The following is a 26,838-nucleotide window of genomic DNA, read 5'->3' as shown; positions in this document are numbered from 1 at the left end:
AGTGCTAAAGTAATTCTGCTCTGCTTCATGTCCAAACCAGTGAGTTTGTATTTCATAACTGTGGATACAAGTGCCAATTGCCATTTTGTGGCACAGCTGAACAGTGAACTTAACGCATCTTTAATTGTTTAATTTAACAATAAAACATTAACATAATTATAACAAAAAATAATAATGCTTGTCCCTGTCGAGGAAAAAAAAGAAGAAAGTAATCGGACGAATATGTGCAGTGTGAATTAAAATGTATAACAAAACGCATGGTGTTCCACAGGGTTCAATTCTGTTGCCTCTACTGGTTTCATTGTATCTGCTGCCTCTTTTAAAATGCTCTATAATATAAAAATTAGGAGTGTCAGGCGATTAATTTTTTTAAATAATAATTAATCGCATGACTTCAATAGTTAACTCATGATTCGCAAATTTTATATCTAATCTGAATGTACAATAAAATGTTTTTTGTCTAAGTTTTCATACTCTTGTTAACATAAAAGTTGAAAACAAATTTAAAGGTGCAGTTTGCAGTTTAAAAAGGTAATATTATAGCTTTTTCTACATCATGCATGCTCCACCAATGCCCAGATGAGTACGAAGAGCCCAGACTGTTTTACTCTGACTGCACCTATCAGTTTTTATCTTCCCTTTATAGTAGAGTGTACGGACCCTCACACTCCACAGTTTCTTTGGGAAGGGGAGGGGCAGAGTTTTTCTTACTTCATTTGAAGTCATGTCTTCATTTGTCAACTGTGGCTGTCGCTTTAAGATCGTGCACGCACACTATGAACGAGCCTGACACAGATGTTGCAGTTATGCATTGGGCCAGAGGTGGCAGTCCTGAGTAAAAAAGTGACAAACTGCACAAATATCCTTTAAACTAATAGAAATATACTAAAAAGATGTACTGTACTGTAAAAAACGAGAGTGATATTGATTTGTGTTGAGGTCATTTTTCTGCCACTTAGATGGCATAATTGCATTTGTAAGACATTGACTGCTCAGTGCATTTTTTTTAAAAATATTAAGAGTGATCTAATCTTTAACATAAATCAACTTGTGAAATTCTGCAATTTTTTTTAATTGTAAAATACAAGTTGACCCCAGTCTTCACAAATATATGCATTATTATTCCATTTATTACTGCTAAATTTTGACGTGGTCGACGTGTCTGCTGCGCTGACTGGAATTCCCCCAGTACAGGCTTTCCAAGTAAGAAGCGGTCATTAATCGCACGGTAAGACAATTAGTGGCATTAAAAGGAACTTTGAATTAACTAAAAATTAACGCACCAATTTTGACACCCCTAATAAAAATAAAATAATTTTTTAATAAAAACAAAAAAAACTATGACAGGTAATTTTAAGAAAGATGAATAACTATAAACTGTATACCAATTTAGTATTTTTCATTAAGATTAATGATCATTTTCTATTCTTCTAAAATCTAATTTTTAGTTACTGATTTCAAAACGGCCACAAGAGAAGGTCTGCTGTCACGAGTACCAATACCTTGAAATAGGGCCTGTTTTCTGCCTGATACCAATACCTGGTATCAGTAATCACCCCTACCTAGTAATTGTGTGAATGCTGAAAACATTTACGCTTGTTATTTCGATTCTTTGTTCTAATTTTTCATCTCCTTTCTTTTTTGTCCTCATTCTACTCCCACATACAACATCCGATTTACACCGTTCCAATTTCAACTTGCTCCAAAAATTCACACTACCTGGGTTTATATTTTTCTCATTCAACATACTTAGTTTTCGCACAATTAAAATGTATTTAATTAAAAAAAAATCCCATTCATTTTCGATGGGACTGACGTTCAACTTTCTAAGTCAGCATTACACTCTCTTACATACCACTCATCATCATTCACAGGTGTCTGGTAATGCCCGGTGAAGCCATTGGTAAAATGCATTTTCCAGTAACTAGGAGGTCGGGGGTTCAAATCCACCTCCGACTATACACTGCAAATGTATCTATGGCCATAACGCTATCTAAGTGATATGCATATATACCTACTGACTAGCATACTGTTAAATGCATTATGATTTCACTTAAATAATAAATGCCTAGTATCCCATTCAGCTTCAATGATACCCTTCAGTATTGTACCACATTATTCAATATATGCAGTGTTTCATGTTTTTTAACAAGCCAGTTGACTCGGTGGTTAAGCAAATGCGTAGTACTAGGGAGGTCAGGGTTTGTATCCCGGTTGCAGCAGATTTTTGTCCAAGTTCAGTTTTGGATAAAAAAATATTGTCTATTTATTTAACATCCATTATATTTAATATAATTTCACTTTTTTTCAATTTTATTCCATAGCATTCAGTTTTCAGAATTCACTCACAATTTCTCAAGAAATTGCACGTCTAGTTTAGAAATTTAGTGGCATTAAAGGTCTACATCTAGTCTTTCTTTTGAATCAGCATTAACATACGGTTTTGTCCCCACCCCCCCCCCCCCCCCCGTTCTGAATAATAATTAGTTGTCCAGTTTCAGTTTAAACTTGATGAGTCATTGTAATGGTGTTTGAAAATGTTCTATTATTAGCTTAAGAAAACATATTTATAATTATTAACAAATTAATGTATTTTGTTTTTAATGTTCTACTCTGTTTGTCTATTAAAAAAATATCTACATTTCCTTGAGCCCTGTAACATAAGTAACCACAACTTACATCAGTATGACAAATATTGAGCTTTTATTGATACATTTTACAAAGTAAACATAGTGGTTATGTTTGTGAATAATGGAATCACCCACTCAACCCATCACCACCTTCATCTTTTCATACATCAACATAGAAAAAAATAAAGCCCTCACACTCTGAAGCACGAGTCAGGGCTCGTCATCCTATTATTCATCCTTCTGTCTAGTTCACAGCAGCATATCTATAAATCTTTGTTACTCATCCAGGAACACTCCAAATGTTGAGAGTCACGCCCAGTACCGACGTTGCTGCTACTGTTGTGGTGTTCACCAAAGTTGCATTTTTTGTGTGTACGTGTACTTTCCCATCTGTTTTAAAGTACATTAAAGCAAACCAGAGTGTATTATCTCTTTCTTTTGAATCAGAAGTTATACGTAGACATATTTCAAGTAGAATGTAGAGTATGCATATCTTGCATTCCAGCACGTAATTATCATGCCAAGCAGGCCTAATTACACACAATGCTGTAAAAAAGAAATTAACAAACATTGTTAATTGTTAATAAAGGGATGCTACAAAAACATAAGGAAGCAGAATGGTAAAAATAAATAAAAGTCAAGGTTATGTTAACATTTTATAATTAAGAAAAAAGGAGGGGGAGAAAATACATAGATGACAATGTATTGCACTGGATATCTTCTGGATTTTTTTCATGCATTCCAATACGATTAGATTATGGCAATTAGAGCATGGCGAACAATATGGTAATTACAATTTCAGCAACCCTTTGATAATGTCATATGTTCAACACGATTGAAGACAGACACCATTTTGGCCCATTTTTGACACAGCAACTAATGGTATAAATTCACAAATTACGTATTCCAGAAAAAACATGGACCGGTGAGATCTGCACACACACACACAAAATATTTGCGGTGGACAAATAACTACCAATTAATTAGTGCCATAATCTAAAAAAAGTTGGGTTCAAAATAACCCAATTACGGCTCACAAATGGACTGACTGCTACTTGGGTCAATTTGACTCATTTATTGGGTTACGTCAAACAAAATCCAGAAAATGAAGTTTTGTACAAAAATTGGGCCAAATTGACCTTAGTATAATTGTAGGTCGATGGTGCCTTTTTGAATTGGGTTGTTTTGTATAAAAATAAAAAGTGACACAAGCACAAGCTTCATGAAGCACTTGTGATGTATTTTGACTCCTCTAATGGCATTGTAGAAATGTAACCCTCTGTTGTGTTCGTTTTTTTAACAATGTTATGGGTCGATGTGACCCGCTCTGATTCTCTCCAAAAATATCACATAATGTGATGTTTTCATATTTAAAAAAATAATAAAATCAAAAAACTGAGGCCAGCGGACTAATTTATTATTTAATGTCATTTTTTCTCTCTCCCTCAAATGGGTCAATTTGACCCGCAACATAACAGGAAGGTTAATTGATTTCCATTGCACGAGCCTTTAAACCAAGAGCACCATCTCGAGGAGTAAAAAAAAAAAGTGCTTCATGAAGCTTCATTTTTCCATCACTAGTTCCGGCCGGTCCCTTTTTGATCCACAATTGGGTTATGTTTGACCCAATTGTTGACACAAAGTCAAAAAAGTGTTTCTATCATAGTGATCATTACCATGTCAGAAACTGACACAGAAACTTCAAACAGAGCTGAGAGAGGAAGATTACAGTTAAGTTAGCAGAAAACTTGCACGTATGGCTTTGGTTCGAGCACAGCCAGTTTGTAGAAAGAGTGGAAACATATCAAAGCGAGGTCAGGCACATATGATGAGAGCGAAACCCCACCTTGAAAAATACGTGGATAAATGTGTTAACTGTTTGCTTTTTTTAATTGCTCTTTAAGGGGAAGTGAACACCTTTTTTTTTTTTTTTTACAATATGTTCTACGCAGCACCATTAGACTAATATGGTATTCTGATTAATATTGCATTAGTAGAATATGAGTTAAGCAGCAACATCCAGCCATTTTTATCCACTTGCTATCGACTGAAGATGACATCAATGTTGCTCGGGTCTCAGGTAACAACCAATCACAGCGCAGCTTCAAAAAAACAGGTGAGCTCTGATTGCTTGTTGCCCAAGCAACTATGATGTCATCTTCAGTCGACAGCAAGTGGCAAAATGGCCGCCCCCCTGAGATGAATAGAAACGGCTGCATTTTGCTTCATAACTCATTATCTCAAAAATGTAATATTCATCCAAATGTCATATTTAGACTAGTGAGGTCACATATAACTATATATAAATATATTATTGTCAAGAAATGTTTAAGGTTGACTTCCACTTTAAAAACAAGAACAATATCAGTGTACTGACTTGTTTAAAGTTAAAGCTTATTTTGATTTGAACACCCCCCCCCCCCCACCACCATTTTTGGGGATTCTGTTGTAAAAACCAGAAGCCAGGAAGTCCAGTATTTTCCATGAACCGTGCTAGTTAAACATAAAGAAAGTGCTTTGTATTTTCAATGTAATCCAACATATTGTCACTATCTAACGAAAAGCTTGTACTGGTAACACAAAAAAAAGAAAAGAAAGAAAAGAAAAAGAAGAAGCAAGAATAAAATTGACAATTGAATTATGACTTTTAAACAAAACTTGTTTTTGATTGGATAGCAACGACATGTTCAACAAGCTCGTGAATCATAACGCAATATTGATGTTTGCTACATTATAAAACTCATTGTATTTAATACATTTAGTAGAGATACACCAAGTATTGAATTTGACCCTGTATCATGGTGGATGAAGGAATAAACAAAGAAAATACATTATGAGAGAAAGTGTAAAGGTCAAAATGATTTAAAGTAGATAATAGACTCATTTACAACCCTCTACATAAACTTAAAATGATAGGTCATTGTGTCAGATCAAACTTGTGCTCAATTTGAACGGTGCCAGATATACATGGCTCATATTTTATGACCTTAATCTTCTCTGTGTGTTTTCGCGTTTGCCTACAAAAGGTCGGGGAGGTGGCTGTAGACCGAGTCCAGCAGCGTCTGGCTGGCCTCCTGGCTTTTGACTCCCGCAATCTCAAAAAGTTGGTCCAGCTTGTCCTCGGCAGCGGGGATCTCCTCAATAACGTGCAGCTCCTCTGGGTTCAGAATATGCAGCATGTCGTCAAAGATGGGTTGGAGGTCGCACGGGTCAAGGCGGACTTGCCGGAGCACTGTGTCTTTCTTCTCTGTGGGGAGGACGGAGAAGGATAGAAAATTAAACATTGACTTTCTTGACTTGTACCTTTAATAAATAAATAAATAACTGGGTTGACAACTTGACATGCACATTTTCCGGCTTCTGAGATCGTATCAGAGGCTGTGCGTGAGGGGATATCAGGAAGTCGGTACCAGGCTGTAAAGTGTACCATGAGTTCACTGTCTCCTTGAATGCCACACCAGCTGTGTGTGTCACAGATTGACAAAATATCTGATTGTAGGAATCTCCTGTCTCTGGTAGTTACGTCTGAAAGCCACAAGAGGGCAATCATAACCTATTCATTTTCTTTAAGGCTTGACCTTTTTAGGTCACGGACAGGTAAAATGGAGCCCATCTAAATTTGGATTCGAACCCGTGTAAACTGCTATTGTTGATATTTACAAGCTGCTAAGGCTACCGTCACCAAATCAGTCAAGATTGAATAAAGATTATCTTCTGTGAGTGAAATGGAAAACAATTAATAATTGGGGTTATACATTTAAAATGTTAAAATTTTTATTTTTAACATTTGACATTTAACATTAAAAATTTTAACACAAAATGTTATTGAAATAAAGAAATTTAAATAAGATGTTAATGTATTAAAAAAATATAATATACTGCTCAAAAAAATTAAAAGTGTTACCTTAATTTAAAAAAAATCAAAACACTGCTCAAATAAATCAAAACAATTAAGGGAACAATTTTTGTTCCTTTAATTTTTTATTTATTTATTTTTATTATTATTTTTTTAATTATATGTTTTTATTATTTATTTATTTTATTAGCATTATTATTACACTGTTCAGAAAAATAATTTGACATTTAACATTAACATTTTTAACACAAAATGTTATTTAACATGTTTAAAATGACTTAAAATATTAAAATAATAATATACTGCTAAAAAAAAATTAAGGAAAGAAAGTCTTCCCTTAATTGTTTTGAGCAGTGTATATGCTATGTATATATGTACTGCTTTAAAAAAAAATCAAGACACTGCAAAAAAAAATCAAAACAAAAAACAACAAAAAACAACAATAAATTTTTCATTTATTTATTTTTATTTAATTTTTGTATTAATTATTTATTTTATTATTTTTGAAAATGTTATTGAAAGAAAGAAACTGAAATAAAATGCTTATGTATTCAAAAAAATAATATACTGCTCAAAAAAATTAAAAGTGTTCCTGTCACACCGCGGTGAGGCTGTCTTGTCATTTCCTGTTTTATTTTGAAAATTCTGACTCCTTTCGTTTCAGGTCACTTGCTCTTCCTCATGTGGTGTCAGTGTCAACCCTGATTGTGTCCACCTGTTTCTCATCACCCTCATGTGTTAAATGGTCTGCGTCTCCCCTGTCTTGTGCCTAAGTGTTTTCGTCAGAGCCAGTCAGTCCTCAGCCTTGTTGTCCTGTCTTTTGTGTGAAATTCGGTTTGTAACTTTGTATAGTTTTAGTTAAGGAGTGGTTTTGTTTGTAGTTTAGACGTCCTCCCTTTTGGAGCGCCTTTAGCTTAACATTTAATAACCTTTGTATTTTCCCTCTAAACGAGGAGTTTTTTTTGTTTAATAAATATCTGCCTTGGCCTCAAACTCCTATCTCTGCGTCTGAGTCCTAAATCTGCCACGTCGTGTCAGTTCCCTTAATTTTAAAAAATCGACACAATTAAGGGAACACTTTTTGTTCCTATTTCTATTTTTCTTTTTTTATATGTTTTATTATTACACTGCTCAGAAAAGTTAAAGCAACAAAAAGTGTTCGCTCAATTGTTTAGATTTTTTTTTTAAGCAGTGTAATAATGTTAAGACTTTGCGGATGGCAAAGACTGCAGTTTGGATATTCAAAATGGTGATGTTACGCTTAAATCTCATATTCTGATAGTTGGGATGAGGTAAGTAGTTAGCCCAGGGGTGGGCAAATTTTTGTGCTTAAATTGATTTGAAAACTCACTGGTAGATTAAAATAAAAATGACAGTCAAAATGTGTATGTAAAATTGTTAATTTTCATAACTATAACAAATAATTTCATTATATTTAAAAGCGAAGTAAATGTAAACGTTTTTTTTTTTAATAATATGTAGCACCACTAGTCTTAAACATGGTATGATTGTTTGTGGAATAGGAGTTGAGCAGAAACATCCACCTTGATGTAATTTTTAGTAAACTACAAGTAACAAAATGACTGCCCCCAAAGATGGATTGATAAATGTGTAAGGATTTTGCAGCTTAACTCATATTCCACAAACGCAATATTATCCAGAATACCATGTTTAGACTAGTGGGAGTGTCCGAACATTTTTGGGTTGACTTCCTGTTAAAACAATTATCAAATTAAAAACAAAAAATGCTTAATGTATACACAAAATTGAATTATTATAAAATTCAATTATGTTTTATTTTATTTTATAATTGACAATAAATCAATTAGCTACATATTTAGTAAGATAAATTAACAATGTTGAGGGGGTGGGGGGAATGGAGCGGGCCACTCCACTTTAATAACAACTGCCATTCTCCACTCACCTTTAGTGATAAACGAGCCGTTTCTACTAAGAGCCGAGTCTTTGCTGGAGGTGGAGTCGCAACGGAGCAGCGGTTCCGACTCATCGTGGAAGAAGCCTTTGGCACGGTCCACCGGCGACTGCTCCACACCTGCAGCTCTGCCGCCAATGCTGCTGGGAGACTCCGGAGGTTTGTGAATGGGACTGAGGCTTTGGCTAACATTCACGGATGTCATCAGCTGGTTTATGTCAAACTGGGGAAAGACAAGACAACACAACATGAGTAAAACATGAGTTTTGGGGTGAAGTGTGTACATACTGTAGGCTATATGCAAAGTAGGCATGTGCAAAAAATGATCGATTCTCATTTTCTACGATTCACAAGCGATATAAAATCTCCCAAAATCGATTTTATTTAAATTATTTTATACTTTCTTGCGATTGTTTATGTTTACCTTTTATTGGGAGTGCTGATCATGCTGTACATGGTTTGGCCACTTGGGGGCAGTGTGGGTCCACGCATTCTGATACACTGTTAAGTTGTAGCCACATTAGAGAGTAGAAGAAAAAAGCTACGATCAAGTTATGCCAATAAAAGTTGGGGGGTTGCAGCGTAGGAAGAACATAAGTTAAGTAAGTAAGTAAGTAAGTAACATACAAGTAAGTAAGTAACATAAGTTGCTTTTCTGTATACATTCCTGAAGCGTTTTTGTAGGAATAGCTGTTCTTTTGAGTGATAAAAGTGCAGCAACTAGCACACTAATTAGCGTTAGCGAGTCAATGGCACTTTCCATTGGGTGTTAGCCTTGATGTAGCTACGTTCAAACAATTTTAAAATCTAAATTATTGGCATTTATGGCTACAGTTTTAGCACAGGAAAAATAAGCAAGTTAGTTGCTTCAAAACAATTTTCAGAGTTGCTTTTGCTTATATTTTTGGGGAGACAATACAAGGAACAATTAGTTCTGTAAACTCTTAAAGCAACACTAAGGAACTTTCAGTTTATGTTGAGTATGGCGGCGCCATATGGACAAAAGCGGTAATGTTATGCCTGAAGGAAGACCACATTTCCCATAAAGACAAGGGCATTGCGTTGTTGTTTTTTAGCTCACTCCAGCGAGTGAAATCCGGGCCAATGTTGATCCTTGACAGTCCTTTCATCTGGGGTAGCTTTTGATTTATGCCATAAAGCAGACAGCACATTTTGTAGTTTTTTGTGTGGCAGTGTTCCTACCATCCTCCTCAAAGTTCCTTAATGCCAGTAAAAATTATACAGATCCCCTTGGGCCATGACAAAGGTACCATTCAACTTCATCAGAAGAATTATGAAAATATTTTATTAAGGTTGAAACATTCCTTATTGCTACTTTAATTCTTAGTTGTGAAATGTAGGAAAGCCAATCTTCACAATGGCAGAACTGAAAATATTTAGTTGAACTGCCCACATTAAAATTTTATCTAAGTTTGTTGCCTTGAAATTTTTAAATCACCCTTGTTTTATTTATTTATTTGTCTTTGTCAGCCTGGGAAATGTCATTCCATTCACATTCTATTGTTCCCGATTATAATGTAGGTACAGATGATGAAAAATAACCAACAGAGGGAGACAGAACGAGAAGCCTGGTGGTTCACTAATTAGCGTCCCGAGTTTCTTGGATGGGAAAAAGGAAACCATGAGAATGGGGAGGGAGATGATGGAAAAAAAATCCAGCCTATAGAAAGGATACAGTATGAGATTGGGGGGGAATAAAGACATTACAGTAGTTTAGTACTCAAGACTTGAGGCGGGAGAGGGGGAGGACGGGTGCTCACCCAAACACCCTAATAATCATAATAATAGGTCTAATAGAAAAACAAGTAAAAAAAAAAAAGTGTTCATGAAATTTAAAATGAATATATTTTTATTAAAGTTGTGACTGCCATGTTTCTGTTATTATCTCCATCTACTGTATCGCCTGACTGTCTCTTGTCCTTCTATCTGTGCAAACCCCTCCCCTCACCCCTCTTCTCTCTGGAACTGTAATGAACATTCAGTTCCAACCAGTAAGGACTGGTTTGGAGATGAGCTCATGAGAGAAGGGCTTGTTTTTCCCAGGCTGAAGGTAAAGGCAGAAATGTAAGCTCTTCTCAAATGTTCTTGTGTTCTCCTCCATTCATTGATGACAACATTCCTGTGGTGCAAAGCTCATACAGAACAAACACTTTTGTCATATAAGAGCGTCGACTGTATGTAGCATTGTATAAACCCACAAAACACAATTACCACAATCCAGGAGACAGGTATAACTAACACAAGCTAATATTCGGAGTTATAACTCTGATGCTTACATGTGATGACCAATCACAGCAGGATAGTACCCAAAGGGCGGAGCTAGTCACATTTTAGCCTGTCAACAGAATAAAATGCACCTGTTCAAAACAAATAGAATTGGGATATAATGATTGCTGTGCTTCTTTAAATAGAGGCACCTATATGCTTAGAAGAAAAAAAAATGAAAACCTCTCCCCAAATAGACCACCCATTTTTCCCTTCCCTTCAGTTTCAGTTAGTCTTAGGTTCTTTTTTAGAAGCATTTTTTGTTTTAATTTTATTTCGTTAACAAAATATATATTTTTTATTTTAGTTATTTAGTTTTCGTTAACCTTGGTCCCAACAAGGATCGCCACAACGAATCACTCGGATGATTTGTTCGGCATACTTCACTTCACGATCCTGGGAATTTCCATCATTCTCTAAACAAAGTCTTGGATGTCATTTTGTTTCATGATGTAATGGGTGTTGCTATGGAAGGAAGCGAAACTTATAAATGCGCATTAGGTTTTTTTTTGTGGGGGGGGGGGGGGGGGCATCATTGTGGCAGGTAGGGAAACACTTTATTTTTCTTTGAGAAAGTTGGACGACAGAGGAGAGAAAAGCAGAAAGACAAACAGGAAGAGGAGGATGGAAAGTGTGTATTCTATGCCCGTGAACCCACAACCAAATAAACAGCAGTTTAAAGCAGACAAGAAGTAAGAATCATTGTACATTTTTAGCACTACACACATATAAGGTGTGAACAGCAGTAAATTTATGTGAAAGTGCGTGAATCGGCTGAAACAGCATACTAACAGACAACAGCAATGTTGACGCTTGAATCGGTCAAGTAATGTTGAGGGAATTGTGAATAATGGTAAATGGACTGTGATTATACAGTGTTTTCTACACCATATGCTCCAAGTCCAACATACATTTTTTTCGGGGTAAAAAAGCGGGAATTTTCGGGATGTGCAAAATTTTTGCATGTAGAAAATCATTCCCAAGTGAATTGAATTAGCTGTGTGATTTAAATTTCAAATAGGAATGACATGATTTGTGATTGGATGAGTGTGTCGGGGGGTGGGGCCAATAGAAGAAGGAAGAGGATTGCACGGACTTATGCTGCATTAGAGAAAAGTTGGAAATCTGAATTTTCCGACTTCATAACAGGAAGTAAGCACGGGAATGCCCCTTTTGAACTCGTACATCTAAACGGCAAAACATAATTTTTTAAACAGATATTTATTTATATTTCTGTATTGTTTCTTTAATTTAGTTATTTGAAATAGGTTGCAGTAACACAATGTGATTTGGAATGGCTGCGTTAACCACATCAACAAACAATTTATCGGAATCAGCCATCTTTGGTGTTTACATTCGCCTCGAGCACTTTGAGGTCGGAACTGGGAGAATCCAAATGGGGTATATTGGACTTTCCGTATATCGGTCTGCAGTTTTAGTTCAATTAGTGGAGCCCAAGTTTCAAAGAAAACATGGTGAAGCGGCATTTAGCTGTTCTGCTGCACGCAAATGGAATAAATTGTCACCTGAAGTGAAGTCAGCACCAAGTAAAAATGCTTTTAAATCCAGATTAAAAACTGTGTTTTCCGATTATTGTGATTAATTTCTTTTAAGCTTTAAAAAAAAATCAATTTCACTCTATTATCTTTTAGTAATTTCAAAAAGCTACTTTTTATTTATTTCCTTTGTTTTCAAATGTCTTTAAATATTTTGGATGCCAATGTGCCAATCATTTTAATAATCAATTGTTTTATTGTGTTTGTCAATATTTTTAGATGTTGTGTTTTTTTTTTTGATTGTGTGAAGCACATTGAGTTGCCCTGTGTATGAAATGTGCTGTACAAATAAAGTTGACTTGCTTTGCCGTGTTGCTATACAATCAATGTAATACTGCAGTTCCTGTTCCATGTATGACAGTTCTGATAAACGTGTCGCACTGTCGCGGTGACTGCACTCTCACAATTTCCTTCTAAGGACACCACAAACTTGCAGTTTTACTTTTGATATGTAACAAGATAAATCTGAGATAGACTGGATTTTTTTCATAGCGAGAACTTGACATTCTAGTTCTAACGTAGGTAAGTTTGAATATGTTTTTTATGAGGTGGGAATTTCTGACGACAAACCTGTGCAAACCCATCTTGCCACATCAGTGATGATCTGACAGGTGAAAGCCTACACCTTGGACTGACCACCACATGTCAAGTCGCATGACAATCTCAAATGGACCAACGACCAGGAATTGAGCCAATAAAACTCAACAATAAATCATAAAAGAAACCCAGAGAATGCAATGATGGAAGATCATCATCTGATTATGAAGCAGCATTGAAAGATGAAATTATCTGCACTGGCAGACAGAAAGCATATGAAAGCAGAACAATACCATTAACTGTTAGGCTTTGACCTTGAATCATGTAAAGGATAAAGGATTGAGGGCCCCGTCCAGACGGAAGCAGAGCCGGTTTCGTTCCTCAAACAAATCTCGTACACACAGAAGCATTTCAAGACTTGCGTGTGTCCAAAAGAAGACGCTGAGGACGTTTAACGGCTGTAATGTATATGCCAAGTCTGGAGTGGTGCTGTAGCGCAGCCTCAGGGAGTTAACGGAAAGCGTAGAAGATGAACTTTCTAACTTTATTGCAATATACAGAACAAACATGGCTTTGCATGAATCAAAACAACATGAAAAAGACGAACACAGGAGAAGTGACAATGGCGTACAACACCGCTTGTTGAACATGGGAATAAAGAAGCAAAATATTTTGCTGCAAAAGCATAAGCAGGCTAAGGAGGGTGCGCAAAACGACTACGACACGGCTATTCTCCATTATTGCTGACAGACTGACGGTTTGTGTGCAGTCACGCGAGAATTGGCGCATATGTCATCAATCTGCGACAATGCGTCGTCATCGTGCTGCGACCATTACATCATCGCTGGAGGAGTATCCTGCATATGGTGTTCAGACGGACGCGTACAGGGCGCGTTTTGAAATCTTTCCACTTTGGAGCCCGGTTTCAAAAGTGATCGCTTTCAAGCTCCAAAACCGCGCCATCGTGTGGACGAACGGCCTAAACGGTAAGGAACTTTAAAACTGGCTTTTGTCTGAACGGGGTCTGAGTGTAGCTATGGTTGGGTTGTCATCTGAGTATTGCACCAGGCTGAAACAAAAATGTTAAATGAGCAATGGCCAGTGGAGCATACTGTTCTGGAGAGGAGCTGTCCAAATGAGTCGATGGGTCACTGCTCATTGGCTACGCTTCTGCTTCCAATTACAATGCCCCCCAAATGACCAAGCATCGGTCACTTTTCATTTGCAGGACACAGGACCTGGGTTCTCATTTCTAAAACTGTGCATGAGCACCTGCGTACAAAAGTACTTATGAACGAAACCCAAACTTACGTGGAAAAAAATTTAGATTTATAAAACCATGCGTAGACACACATATGCACACCTGCACGCAATTTCCCCTCATAAATGCCACACGTCCCAACCGGTGTGTGCAGCTGATTCAACGCCATTCACCGCCCTAAGTCTACCTATTTCCCCCCATATTAACAAATGCAAATCTACTCATTAATGGATTTGCGTATTCATAAGCAGCACGTGACGGCGATCATCAAATCAAAACAATGAATGACGAACAGGGAAAGGCAAGAAAGAAGGCTAACTTCACCATGATGTAGGCTACATTGAATTTTTGTGTGAATAATAATAATAATAAAAATATTTTTTTTAAATGAAGCGTTTTTCGGGAAAAGTAGAATGAGTAACGAATTCGAGTTTATTCGGGACTCAGTCGTTGACGTGAACGAGAATCTCGAGTGCTGATGATGGCCCAGAGTCCAGGCACTAATGTGTTTTTAAAAAATTAATACAATAATAAAAATATACTATATATATATATATATATATATATATATATATATATTATTTTTTTATATGTTTTTATTTTTGCTTTATTTACTTATTTGTTTATTATTTGGGCAATTTTGGTCCTCCATATTATGGGACCATGAATGAAATTATTTCATATTTTAGGGATGGGCAAGTACCGATACCATGTATCGGTATCAGTGCCAACCACCAGCTTTATTTAAGGTATCAGTAGTTGTGACTGGCTACCAGTATCGGCCGCCCTCCGTTTTAGAACTCGAAAATAAGGGAATAGAACATTGCCATTAATTTCCTGCAATTTTAAGGAAAAATACGGTAATGGGATTTATAGGTCTTTCTTTCTTAAAAAAAAAAATATATATATATATATATATATATATATATATATTGTTTTTTTTAATTTATTTATTGTTTTATATGTCTTTCTTTAAAAGTATTGGTCATTTATTAGGGGGGAATTTTATGTGCTAGTGGTATCGGTGACTACTCAAGAGTTGAGTATCGGTATTGGTATCAGTCTGTAAAAAAAGTGGAATCGAACATCCCTAATATATTTTTTGGTCGATTAATCGGTTAGCAGAATTTAACTAATATCGGAATTGGCATCTGCCTGAAAAAAATCCTTCTCATTTGGGCCCTAATAAAAAAAAAACATTGGTTAATTATTTGTTTCATGTAATTGTTGCAATTTGTTCAAAACAATTGCAAATACAAACAGATCAAATGTATTTTGCCCATCCAGAATTTGTAGCCCACCCTTTTTGGGCCCAATTGGTCTCTCTGTTCACTGCCCAACCTTTCCATCCTACCTGTGGGTTATCCTCCATGACCAGTCTAATCTTCTCCACCACGTCGATGCGGCGCTGTCGGTGCAAGACGTTGATCAGCTTGGCCAGATTGGCGTCACTGTCCCGAATGGTCCAGTGCTGCAGCGCGGCGTACGCCCGCTCGTGATCCGATGAGTAGCCACTGGAGAAGGCTGCCACTTCCCGCTCGGTGACGTTGGCCAGCGACTGATAAATGTCAATCCACTGGGGGCCCACCTGAGTTGCTACCAGTTTTAGAATATCTACTCCTAAGAAAAAGGTAAACAAATGGATTTGTTACCTTACTGTAAATGTACTTGGTGTTGCATATACTTGAATTAAGTTTTCACTCATGGCATCACACAGTAATGACTGCAAAGCCTTCACACACAATAAATTATTCATCCACTTTGATAAGCATCAGGTTGAGCCCTGATTGATGTCCACAGTGGTAAACATGCTAAATGCACAAATCCAGGATAATTCTGAGAGATTAAATGGATAAGGCATTACTGGGGAGATATGTCACACACGCGCACACACACAAATTAGTTCATATAATTGCAGAAGTCAATACAATGAAACATGATGCGCACGATGCATGTCACTTTTCATACATGCTTGAACATTGCTGCTGTACTGTTACACTCATTTTACCCTCAATTTAAAAACTGACGATGTCATCAACCAACCTTTTTGACCTCATTTGATAAAAGTTCGTCCAAATGTTCTCTCCTGGATGAAGCCAGACCAAGGTCATTAATAAAACTAAAATTCAAAAAAATATTTTGTTACCAAAATCAAATAAAAACAAAGATGCTTTTTAACTCATTCACTCCCAGCCATTTTTACTGAAGCAACACCCTTCGCTCCTGGCTGTTTTACTGGATTTTGACTGATTTTGCAAGCCCCACAGAATATTGTGTTTTATTGCTATAAAAACATGGAACCTACCAAAAGAAAGATTAGAGTCTCTTCTTAAAAAAAAAAGGGGGGGGAAGCTAAAACTAATACTAAAACCATCTAAAACTTGCGACAGTATATTAGGGCCAAGTATAAAAAAACATTTTAGAAGGTGGGAGCAATATTAAGAGAGAAAAAACTCGAGAAAAGAAAAACTCGTAAATTTGCGAGTTTATAAAGTGGCAAATTTGTGAGAAAAAAAACTTATGAGAAATACACGTAGCGTAACTGTAGTCTAACACTTCCTGATCCCCTATCAGCTGACTAACACTAACCAATAAGAAGCTAGCATACTTAAGGTAAATGCAAGTGAATGACGGAGAGCAGCAAATTCGACACATCAATTTAGAAAAAAATTACCAACATTTATGAATGTGTAAATAATAATTATGGAAACATAAATATATAAGTAAATATACATTTTAACAAATTAACTTAAATGCTTGATCCTGCTGTACCCAACGCTGCAAAGAGCGAATGCATTAATACTTAATGGTTAATCTCTGCTGAAGCAATTACTATCTCCTTATTTGAAAACCCGACCGAAAAGTATTGGCACAAACATTTAAGTCGTACGCTACATGTATTTCTGGAAAGTTTTGGAGTTTTTTTTTCCCTCGCAAATCTGCCACTTTATAAAGTCGCAAATTTACGATTTTTTCTAAAGTGGAATATTGCCCCCGTCCTCTAAACTAAAACTAAGCATTAAAAAAAATAAATTAAAGGTAAATTTTAAAACTCAAAACGAAATGAAACGAAAATTCCCAAACTATAATAACCCTGAGCCAGACACATGCACGTAAACACACAAACATAAAATCCATCACTCAGCCTTAAGATTAATAACCTCGAGTGGCTCGTGGACCCGCGACCTCGCGTGCCAACCTTGTGGGTCAAAAGCCTGCCGCCTCGCTGGCAATAACAGACAGTGACAGCAGAGAAATCCCCTCGCTCTGCATGCCTCACTGTCCCTGTTAGCCGGACACACTTGGTTGGCCTATATAAGTCTTGTAGTGAGTCAGTATGCCAACCAGCAGATGTGTTAATGTCTTTGCATGAGGAAGTAGCAGGCCTGAGCGTGTGTGTTGATGCATTGCGTGTAAACGAATGTCGACTAATATTTCCTCAAACCCTCTCACGTTCTAGAACTGTGCTACCGATGTCTATTTCTAACTGAGCATTTCTGAGTAAAAATAAGCTACCCGGAGGGGACTTAACAGCACATACTGAGGCATTGTTTTTCTTAATATTTCTCGTGATGACAAGCAACACTTGAGTGCAAACGCCTTGTTGACCAACTCCTTGTGTGTGGACAATGAGTCATCTACTTTGTGGTGTGAATGTGAACCCATTCCACTCGTGACATTATCTGATTTCTTAGGGAAGCCCATTAAAACTGCACAGTGCATCACTTTCTGTAGATAAATGCCCATTGGATGTGAAACAGGACCAAGGTTATTATAGGTAACAAAAACTAAACGAAATAAATAAAACAAAAGCTGATAACGTTTTCATTACATAAAATAAAGACAAAAATGCTTAAAAAAAACTAAAACATTTCCGTTATACGACGGCGTATTAGGGCCATGTATATATATATATATATATATATATAAGAGGGGGGGATAATATTCCGAGAAATCGGATGTTTGTGCCAATACTTTTTGGTCGGGTTTAGCATATGATGTTTGAAACGGGTACAGCCAGCGACAAAGACGCCTCGCTTTGCCAAGGTCCACACCCTGAGGATCAAGCATTTAAGTTAAAATGTGTATTTACTTGTACATTTATGTTTCCAGAATTATTATTCACACATTCATACATTTTAATATTTTTTTTGTACAAGTATTAAGTTGACGTGTCAAATCTGCTGCTCTCCGTCATTCACTTGCATTTACCTTAAGTATGCTAGCTTCTGATTGGTTAGTATTAGTCAGCTGATAAAGGTTCAGGAAGTGTTGTCGCTCTAACTGCTGTGTATGATGAGTACAGTTTAAATTAAGAATGAATCCTTTCTCCATCCTGCCTTTTCATTTTCCAAACAGTGTCCCATTAACCACCAACGAATCCTCACATGATTAGACTATAGCTACCCTACGTTTATTGCTCGTAAGTTTCTGAGTTTTTTTCTCACAAATTTGCCACTTTATAAAGTGGTTTGTTTTGTGATTAGTTGTTCTGGTTGCAGTGATTCTCTAATCACTTAAGCTTCACAATCTGTCATACCGTTGTTGCCTTTGAAATGAATTGTTGAATAAATCAAATCAAGTATTAGAGCCCAGAGAGGTGAAACTCTTTTACGATGTGTTGCATGATGAGCGGCAGAGAGCCGCATACATCAGCACCCTTAGAAATACCTTCACTTTTACATCCAATACATCACACACTCCACTGTATACCAACAGGAGAACACCTAACTTACATTTTTTGTAGTGTGTGCGTGGGTGTACTTTCCCTGGAAATTATGTTCTTAACGATCAAACGCAGGCTGATCTGAGAACAGGCTACCTTACCTAAGCCCACCCTGGATTTGCAGCAAACAGTAGATTCAAATACACAGCTCCCCACTGGGCCAGAATGTGGAACTTGGCATTATTAACGGTGTGGATATTTAACAAGGGAGGATAGTGGGCAGGTACAATGTTGTTTTTCTTCATGTTTTTCACAACATTCTCCATCTTGCTTCGGAAATATATGTTGCAAATTAAATTCACACAGAGGGCAGGCCACTACTTGTGAGGTACTTTTCTAGTATCACAATGATTTTCCATGGCCCTTGTTTTCCAAAGGGAAATACATTACATCACACATGAATTTTAGAATTGCTAGATGGATAACAAAAAAAAACATAGTGAAGTTAAAAATTATTTAGCACTTTGTGTAATATTTGACCTTTTTAAAGTTCTTACAACAACTGAACTGAAAATGTTCACTGCATGCACTGCATGTGGAGAGAATGAGTAACATAGGGAGCCACTCTGACACTGCTTGTCCTTTTTAACCTGACTCAAACCAGCCTGGGGCAAAACATTACAGCGACCTATTGGTTCCGCTTCATAGGTAGAAATCAACCTCACAAACAAAGAAATCGCTTGTTCTAACTACAAATTTCAAATGCATTGTGGCCAACGGCACAATCTGGGTCCGCTATTGCATACTTTGGTGTTGTAAAACTGTAGTAAATATTCCTCTAACCTGAATTTATTTTATTTAACGTTTATTTAACCAGGTAAAATGCTTGAGAACTAATTCTCCTTTACAAACATGACCTGAATGCTGGATGGGTTAGCCTACATGCAATGTGGTATGGAGGACCAAAACTGCCAAAATTATAGATAAATAAATAGCTACATAAATAAAAACATGAATAAAAGTGAAAATAAAAACGGATACAAAATTATAATTCAAAAATTAAATACAAAAATAAAAATAAATACAAAAATAAATAACAAGATTAAAAAAATAACAAGATAAAAAAAAAGTAAAGATAAATGTTGAAAAAAAAATGTATGAATAGAATTAAATATCAATCAATAAATAAAAGCGCTCTGCTCTCACATTTATTCATTTCATGCTGCAGACGCACTGTCAGGGAGAAATTTTATTTACATGATGGGGCAGTCCTAAGCGTGTCTTGGGCATTTTTATATTTATTTTAATTTTTTGAATCTCGTTTTTTATTTTTTAAAACATTTATTTATTTATGGATTTATTTATTATATCACTTGTATATATATTTTTTATTTTTTTTATTTATATACACGTGATAAAATACAAGTGTGATTTTATAATCATGGCTTTAACATACTATCGCGGGACTCCCTGTTCAACGCGGCAGCCACTCAGAATGAAGGATCTATCTATTGATATTGATGTCGATGGCCGTTTGCCTGAAAAGTGTACGTTTTGCTTTCTTTTTCTAAATGATTGTGTAGCATTTCAAAATGTCTTGTGCAGTTTAGCAACTTTAGCATTAGGTATGATTTTATGTGCATGGACTACATGAATACATGCATCTGACATCTTTCTGTGTTTTTAGCAGTTTACAAAAAAAAACATCATCATTGTAACACTAAAAATTTGATTTTAGTGAAGTAGCAATATACACTACTTAGTGGTTGTCAACAAATGGAAAGCTCAGTACCTGGGAGATATTTCACTTTCCTTTTCTTTCTTCGTTTATTGTCTAAGTAAGTGTTTTAACTACTCTAGTAAATCGCATTACAACCATCAAGGGGAGCCAACCATGCACCTTGAAAGGATTAAAAATCTGTTTTATTTATTGTCCCAGAAGGTAAATGGCAGTATAAAATGTTTGTTGTGTTGTTATTCAAGTGCATATGTTTTGGCATTTAAGTACATACACATGGGAACCAGATTAGTCATGCCATCGGAAAAACACCCACGCACACAATGTACGGACACCGAAAATCACAATTTAAAGCATTTTTTACTTAATTGGGACGGGGTGTTGGACAAAAAGGCTGGAAAAGTCATTTAGACCCCTGGGATTATTTCCAAGTGCACAATTTAATACATAATAGGTAAAATATAATATATGGTTGATTTTCCCTGAAGTGTCTCTGAGTGAGAAAGTAACGCCATGGACAAGTCCATTGTAGGTCCGTTGGTTGAGTGGAGACCCGGTTAGCTCACGAGCTAACTGCTGGCTAGCACCTCTCATCGACGACCTAGAGGGATATATTCCGGCCAACGGAGGCTTTAAGTGGATAAACTTTTGTCGCTAAAATACGTAGTTTTATGTTTTTGGATCGACAGTTGACCATGGCGTGGTTTCAGCGTATTTAGCGGACGTGGCTACATTATTTGAAAGTAACGATTGGCTCAAATTTTTAAGTAATTTGTAGCCTACTTTTATGTACTTGGCGATTGTGTTTTAATCATTTAAATTTGACAGAGTCTGACTTGTATTTTCACATTTGTGTCACATTAATAAACGCTGACATACATACAGAGGACACTCATGGCTCCTGGCATGTCAAGATAATTGAATTTTTAGTCAAGGTTGACAAGAAAATCGATTACAATGCATTTTACAACTTTTGCTTAACTTTCTGAACACACGTAAGCCACTTATAAATCTAACATTTTGACCACTGTCTTTTTCACTTCCTTTTATCAATGCTGTGCATCTCTTTGTCTCTCTTCTGGGGACCACCTGCATGTACAAAACCAACACAACTCAATGCAGCTGAAACCAGATTATTCCAGTTCTTTGTGGTCAGTCACTGAGCAGACACAGGGAGGGTGGTTCTTTATCATAGTGTGAGCACACACACACATACAGTGTATACACACACACACACACAACCTGTTTTAAAGTTCAGTGCGTCTTTGCTTCTCTTCATGTGAAACTGAGCTCTCCACCTGTTACTTCTTGCTCTTGTGTCAACAGCTATGCACAAGAGAGCAAGAGAAACAAAAGCTGACTCAGATACAGGAGGGCATTGCAACAAATGCAAAGAATGATACGGACATAATATCAAGAAGGAACCAGAAAACAGGTTAATAAACAAATAGATAAAAAACAACGATGGATGTTAAACAGGAGGCAAGAATAGAAGTGAGATATAAAATAAATTTTCGGGAAATCTGAGTATTGTGTGCAAGCCTCTGTTGAAAGTGACAGCATGTTCTTCTATAACAGGCCCTTGTGTAACCAGTGCCCTGCATGCTGTAAGCCTAAGGGCAACATTGATCAGATCACCCAGCCTGAGTGGTTCTATAGTGATGATATAACTAGAAGCATTATGTGGGCATACAACTGCAATATTGTTGACTTTTAGAATATCAGGTGATCAGTGTGGAAAAACAAGTCCGCAAAATCAAGAAAGAGCCTCACTTGGTTAAATACTTGTATTCAGTTGGGAGATCAAGATTTTGCATTAATTCCCAAAAAATGAAGATAAAATAGATTTTTAAATACTTTTTTTTTTTTGCAATTACAATTATTAAATTTTCTCCACAATCGACAGTGTGCCTTGCAATCCGTTACACCTTATGTATGGACACTACGTTTTCATCATACTGGAACTAGAACTTACTGCTTCTGTGTCTAAGAATCATGGGAAATGTTGTCCTACTAACCTCATACTGCGGTCAGACTGAACGCAAACCTAGCATTACAAGTGATGAGACCAAGTGCACTGTTCTTTACCGCTGTTGAACAGTCAACATAGCATTTAGCATTAGCCAAAGTAATCACCAATGGTCAAGAAGGAACCAGAAAACAGGTTAATAAACAAATAGATAAATGGATGGATGTTAAACAGGAGGCAAGAATAGAAGTGAGATATAAAAGAAATGATTGGCTAGTGATGTTATTACTTTTTTTCTCATCTGTCAGAAGCTCTGCGCTTCTTCCACCTTCAAAGCAGCACCCGCGGAGTTGCACGGCGAACAAAAGCTAGCAAGCCTAATGGTCTGTTACAATTACAACCACAGTAACACCATGAAATACTAGAAAGGTCGGAAGCTGCCTACTTGTTAGCAAAAGTACAAAACCACGGATTGGTGGTCCAGTGGTAAAACTTGTTGCAGATGGAAAAAAAAGTTTGAAAATCGCAAACTGCAGCTCAGAGTCTACTACTTGAGTAGGCATGGTCCGGTTATCACTTTCAAAGTTTACCACGGTTTTAAAATATTACATCAGCGGTATGAGTTGCTTTATTTTTCTTTGAGTCATCGTCAGATTCAACAAAGTGACACAACCCCTTCCTCTCCTGTTGTTGGTGCAAGCAGTCAGTAACGGTACCACAGCTAGGATATTACATTAAAGACAGTAACACCTATTTCTATGATAAATTCAAGTTTTATGATATAAATTAATATATTAATACAACACTTTCTTGAAATTAACACTTGAAACCAGCTATGAGAGTTAGCATGTCTTCTGGAGAAATAAACACTGTAGACTTGCTACAAGGACAAATTAACATAGTAGCATAACTAACATGAGCGCATTTCCACTTTGATGCTTCTTCACAATGCAATAGAAAAATAAGTAGCTATTAATTTACTGACAAATAAACACACTTTTGTATTACATTTTGAAATTTAGAAAAAAAATAATTGCGTATGTTTGTTCTTTTAATATACCTAAAAAGCACGTTCAATGCTGAAAGTTATTTAATACATTATTTGGCAATACTGTACTACTGTGAAACTGATATTTTTACCCACAGTTATCATCCCATTGGAATCCGATACCGTCGCCATGTCTACTCCCGAGCATTGTCAAAGTGTAAAGCGTACAGCACCATTAAGTCCCATTACTGAGAAATCCTCAAGTTGAACCAGATTTCAGAAAGGAACCAAATGCAACAATGCGGGATGGCTTATCAGCTCATCTTCCTGTTCTCTGTTTTACTTATTATTTAAATTTTAGTCCTTTTAATTAACACTCTGCGTTATTTTCTATTGTACACCACAGACATGGCACACTTGCATACAAGTAGTGTGTGCTGGAAGCTATCGGGGAATGGTGCCTTGCTCAAGGGAACTTTGACAGTAATCAGGGTGCAGACTGTCATCCCCCAACAAATTGAGTTGAAATTTCTTTGGAACGTAGCGGGACTCAAAATGTGACTGAATTACTGTGAATTACTGTGGCTGCATTGCTTGTTTTAAAAAGTCTGTCAAAAAGTGGTTTGGAAGGTTGACTCAAGTAAAACCCCTAGGCTCTTTAATACCAATTCTGTAACAAGAGATTTTAGCAGCAGACTAACCTTGTCCATTGGAGTAATAGATCCACTTCTCCTTGACTTGTGAGGGAGGCACAAATGGTTTCTTCTGAATTGCCCTTTCCATGATACTGCTTGGGTCCTGCATGGGGCCTTTCTTAAGCACATGGGAACTCCGTTTCACACTGCACATCACAATCACAACCAGTACGAGCAAGAGCAGCAGGACTATCATCCAGGGGAGGTGCTCGTTGATATCGAAGTGATCGTGAGTGCTCGGTCGTGGGGATCCTCTTCGAGTGGGACGGTTATAATTGGAACTGTCTCTGCTCGACTGCACGGCAATCTTACTGATCCCTGTCCCAACTCTGACCTCTGACTCGTCGAATCCTTCTACTGTCCTTTTGTTAGGACCATGCAAAGGGTCAGAATTTGGTTTGTCCCATGGTTGCTTGCGATAAACCAGTTGTTTTGAGGCTGTAGGAGGTGACGCCTCAGCGGAGTTACGGATTGCTGGAATGGTGCTTGTAGCATGAGTGCGACTTTTACCCTCTATTTTCCCATCTTGGTTTTCCCTCAGTTGAATAGCAGCTGAACGGCCATTGATGCCTGGTTTGAGACAGACATAAAAATAAAGGGAAAGGGATGAGTGAGAACAAATGCCAGAAAATGAGAATGTTTCAACGTTTCTTTGTATTATGTTGTAATTATGCCGCCGCTGTAGGAAGTAGAGACTGACATTTTTTCAGGAGTCCCGCGGGTCTTGGTATCCCACGGGATGGGGTCAACTTTACTTTTAATCATGGGACTGGGACAGGACCCAAATAAAAAGTTCACGAGAGCAGATGGGAGTGGGATAAAAACCTCGGACAGATACACACTTGCGTAGTCATTTTTGTTTTGTTTTATGTAGCTGATCTCCATAATGGGAGCAGTACAAGAATGGCAGTCATTAGGCTGGACAGGATAGGAGTGGGACGAGACAGGATTGTTTTTTTACTATTGTCCAGGACGGGGACAGGACGTGAAAATCCACTCCCGTGTCACACTCTAGTAGGACGAGCGCTCTGCTGTAAACCAAGAACCCATAAATGTCTCCTTACAAGTATGGTCTAGTGAAACAACAAACGTTGTGTTTATTGTTTCCTAGGAACTGGTACATCCTTGTCTTGACTATGAGATTTACAAAGCCTTAAAAGCCTCTATACACCCTTTGTATAACAAAGATAAAATACAGTTAAACAGTGCTGTATACAACTCTTTCTTTGCTTTGCATAATACATTGGTCCTTCCTCATCCCCACTGGCTAGTGACGTGACTGAGAGTCATTGATCCCATGCCTAAACACCAAAACTAGTGACAGCATTATAGTGGGTATGAGTGTCGGTGGGAGTGGAGTGATCCCTGTCTGGTTGATTCTCAGAAATGACCCACTGACTTAACAAAAGAAACATTTTCGCGTGAAAGGCAATGAAAACAAAAGGGGATGAGAATGACTCATGTTCCCTGATCCGACACATCACTGAGGTAAGGAACAGTGAGGAAGAAGTTGACCTCCTCATGACCACAAATAGTAGCATTCCTGGAGTAAGTCGAAGCTACCACTTTGTTGCCATGCCTAGGAATGTGCCTTCCTTTAAAGAAAAGTCGTGGTTGAATGGGGTTTCATGAATGCAAAGAATCTAAACAAATTCTCACCTTTGTGATCTAATGGTGGTGAGGAAGATTCCGATGTCACTAATTCCTGTCCTTGTGCAGTGGTTGTGGAGAAAGATGCAGATGAGGGGGCTGTAGACAGGGGTCCACACAGATTATCAGTCTCTCGTGTCCCTGCTATGAGCAGAGTCAACCCCTGAGCTTGGCAGTCCACATGGGCTTGGCACTTGAGCGCATTTGATTCCACGTCAGAGAAAGTGCCTTTGGTGCACGGCTTACAAATAACATCTTCTGTTTCACTACCCCGTTTTTTCACCCGTGTTCCAGGAGGGCACCGCGAATGAGGCTTACACTTGGTGCCACCTTCCCCTAACAAGAAGCTGTTTGGGGGGCAGGTACACACACGGTCCTGGGAGGTAGTGCAGGGCACTTTCTCAATGAGGCCCGCAGGACATGGAGCACGACAATGATGGCATTGCGCAACACCATTTTCACCTCGTGTAAAAGTACTTTTAGGGCAGGGACTGCACTCCCTAACAGAAGTTAGGGAACAGTGGGCAGACACATAGGTACCTGCAGGGCACTTGTCACAGACCAACTGGGTCCCAGAGTCTGTGTCTTTGTATTGATAGTAGCGGGGAGAGAGGAGGGACGGGTCAGCTGGGTGAGTTGTGGTCAAAACCCGGGCTGAAATTTCAACCACCAATGTCCACAGGACCTGAGGAAGACAGTGAGATATTCAAAATAGGGAGTGACATTCAACAAAAATGGACTATGATAATTAGACGATAAAATACATTAGTTGAACAAAATAAACAGAAAACATTGGACTCTCAAAAATGGAAGACACCAGATGCACTACATACATACTAAGGATAGTGTTGAGGTAGTGTGTGAGTTCTCAAGATCTTTCTTGGTCTTATGACCACTTTTTAAGGGTCTCAGTATCGTCTCTGTATCGAAGACATTTTTACATGGTCTTGTCTCTGTCTCAGACAGGGCGGATTTGGGCTTTTAGATCAAGACCAGTCGAGACCAGGCCAGTACTACTGTGATCAGTGAGAAATGCAGAATGCAGGTGCTCGCGTGCTGTCTACCCTGCCCCT

General features: G+C 37.4%; 1 protein-coding gene across 1 annotated transcript in view; it reads right to left on the bottom strand.

Annotated features, from left to right (window-relative positions):
* Positions 1 to 2,680: 2,680 nt before the first annotated feature.
* Positions 2,681 to 26,838, bottom strand: part of tnfrsf21 (tumor necrosis factor receptor superfamily, member 21) — a 35,855-nt gene continuing 11,697 nt past the window's right edge. Inside the window, exons 2-6 of the mRNA XM_086061668.1 lie at positions 25,775 to 26,450; positions 24,122 to 24,685; positions 15,414 to 15,679; positions 8,411 to 8,642; positions 2,681 to 5,877 (exon numbers count right to left, since the gene is read on the bottom strand). Of these exons, the coding sequence (XP_085917794.1) occupies positions 5,648 to 5,877; positions 8,411 to 8,642; positions 15,414 to 15,679; positions 24,122 to 24,685; positions 25,775 to 26,450 (1,968 nt within the window). The 3' untranslated portion in view covers positions 2,681 to 5,647. The remainder of the gene's footprint in view (positions 5,878 to 8,410; positions 8,643 to 15,413; positions 15,680 to 24,121; positions 24,686 to 25,774; positions 26,451 to 26,838) is intronic.

The sequence above is a fragment of the Leptonotus elevatus genome, chromosome 18 (assembly GCF_054856555.1).
Source record: "Leptonotus elevatus isolate MCC_2025b chromosome 18, RoL_Lele_1.0, whole genome shotgun sequence".
NCBI classification, from domain to species: Eukaryota; Metazoa; Chordata; class Actinopteri; order Syngnathiformes; family Syngnathidae; genus Leptonotus; species Leptonotus elevatus.
This window is presented reverse-complemented; position numbering and strand designations above follow the sequence as displayed.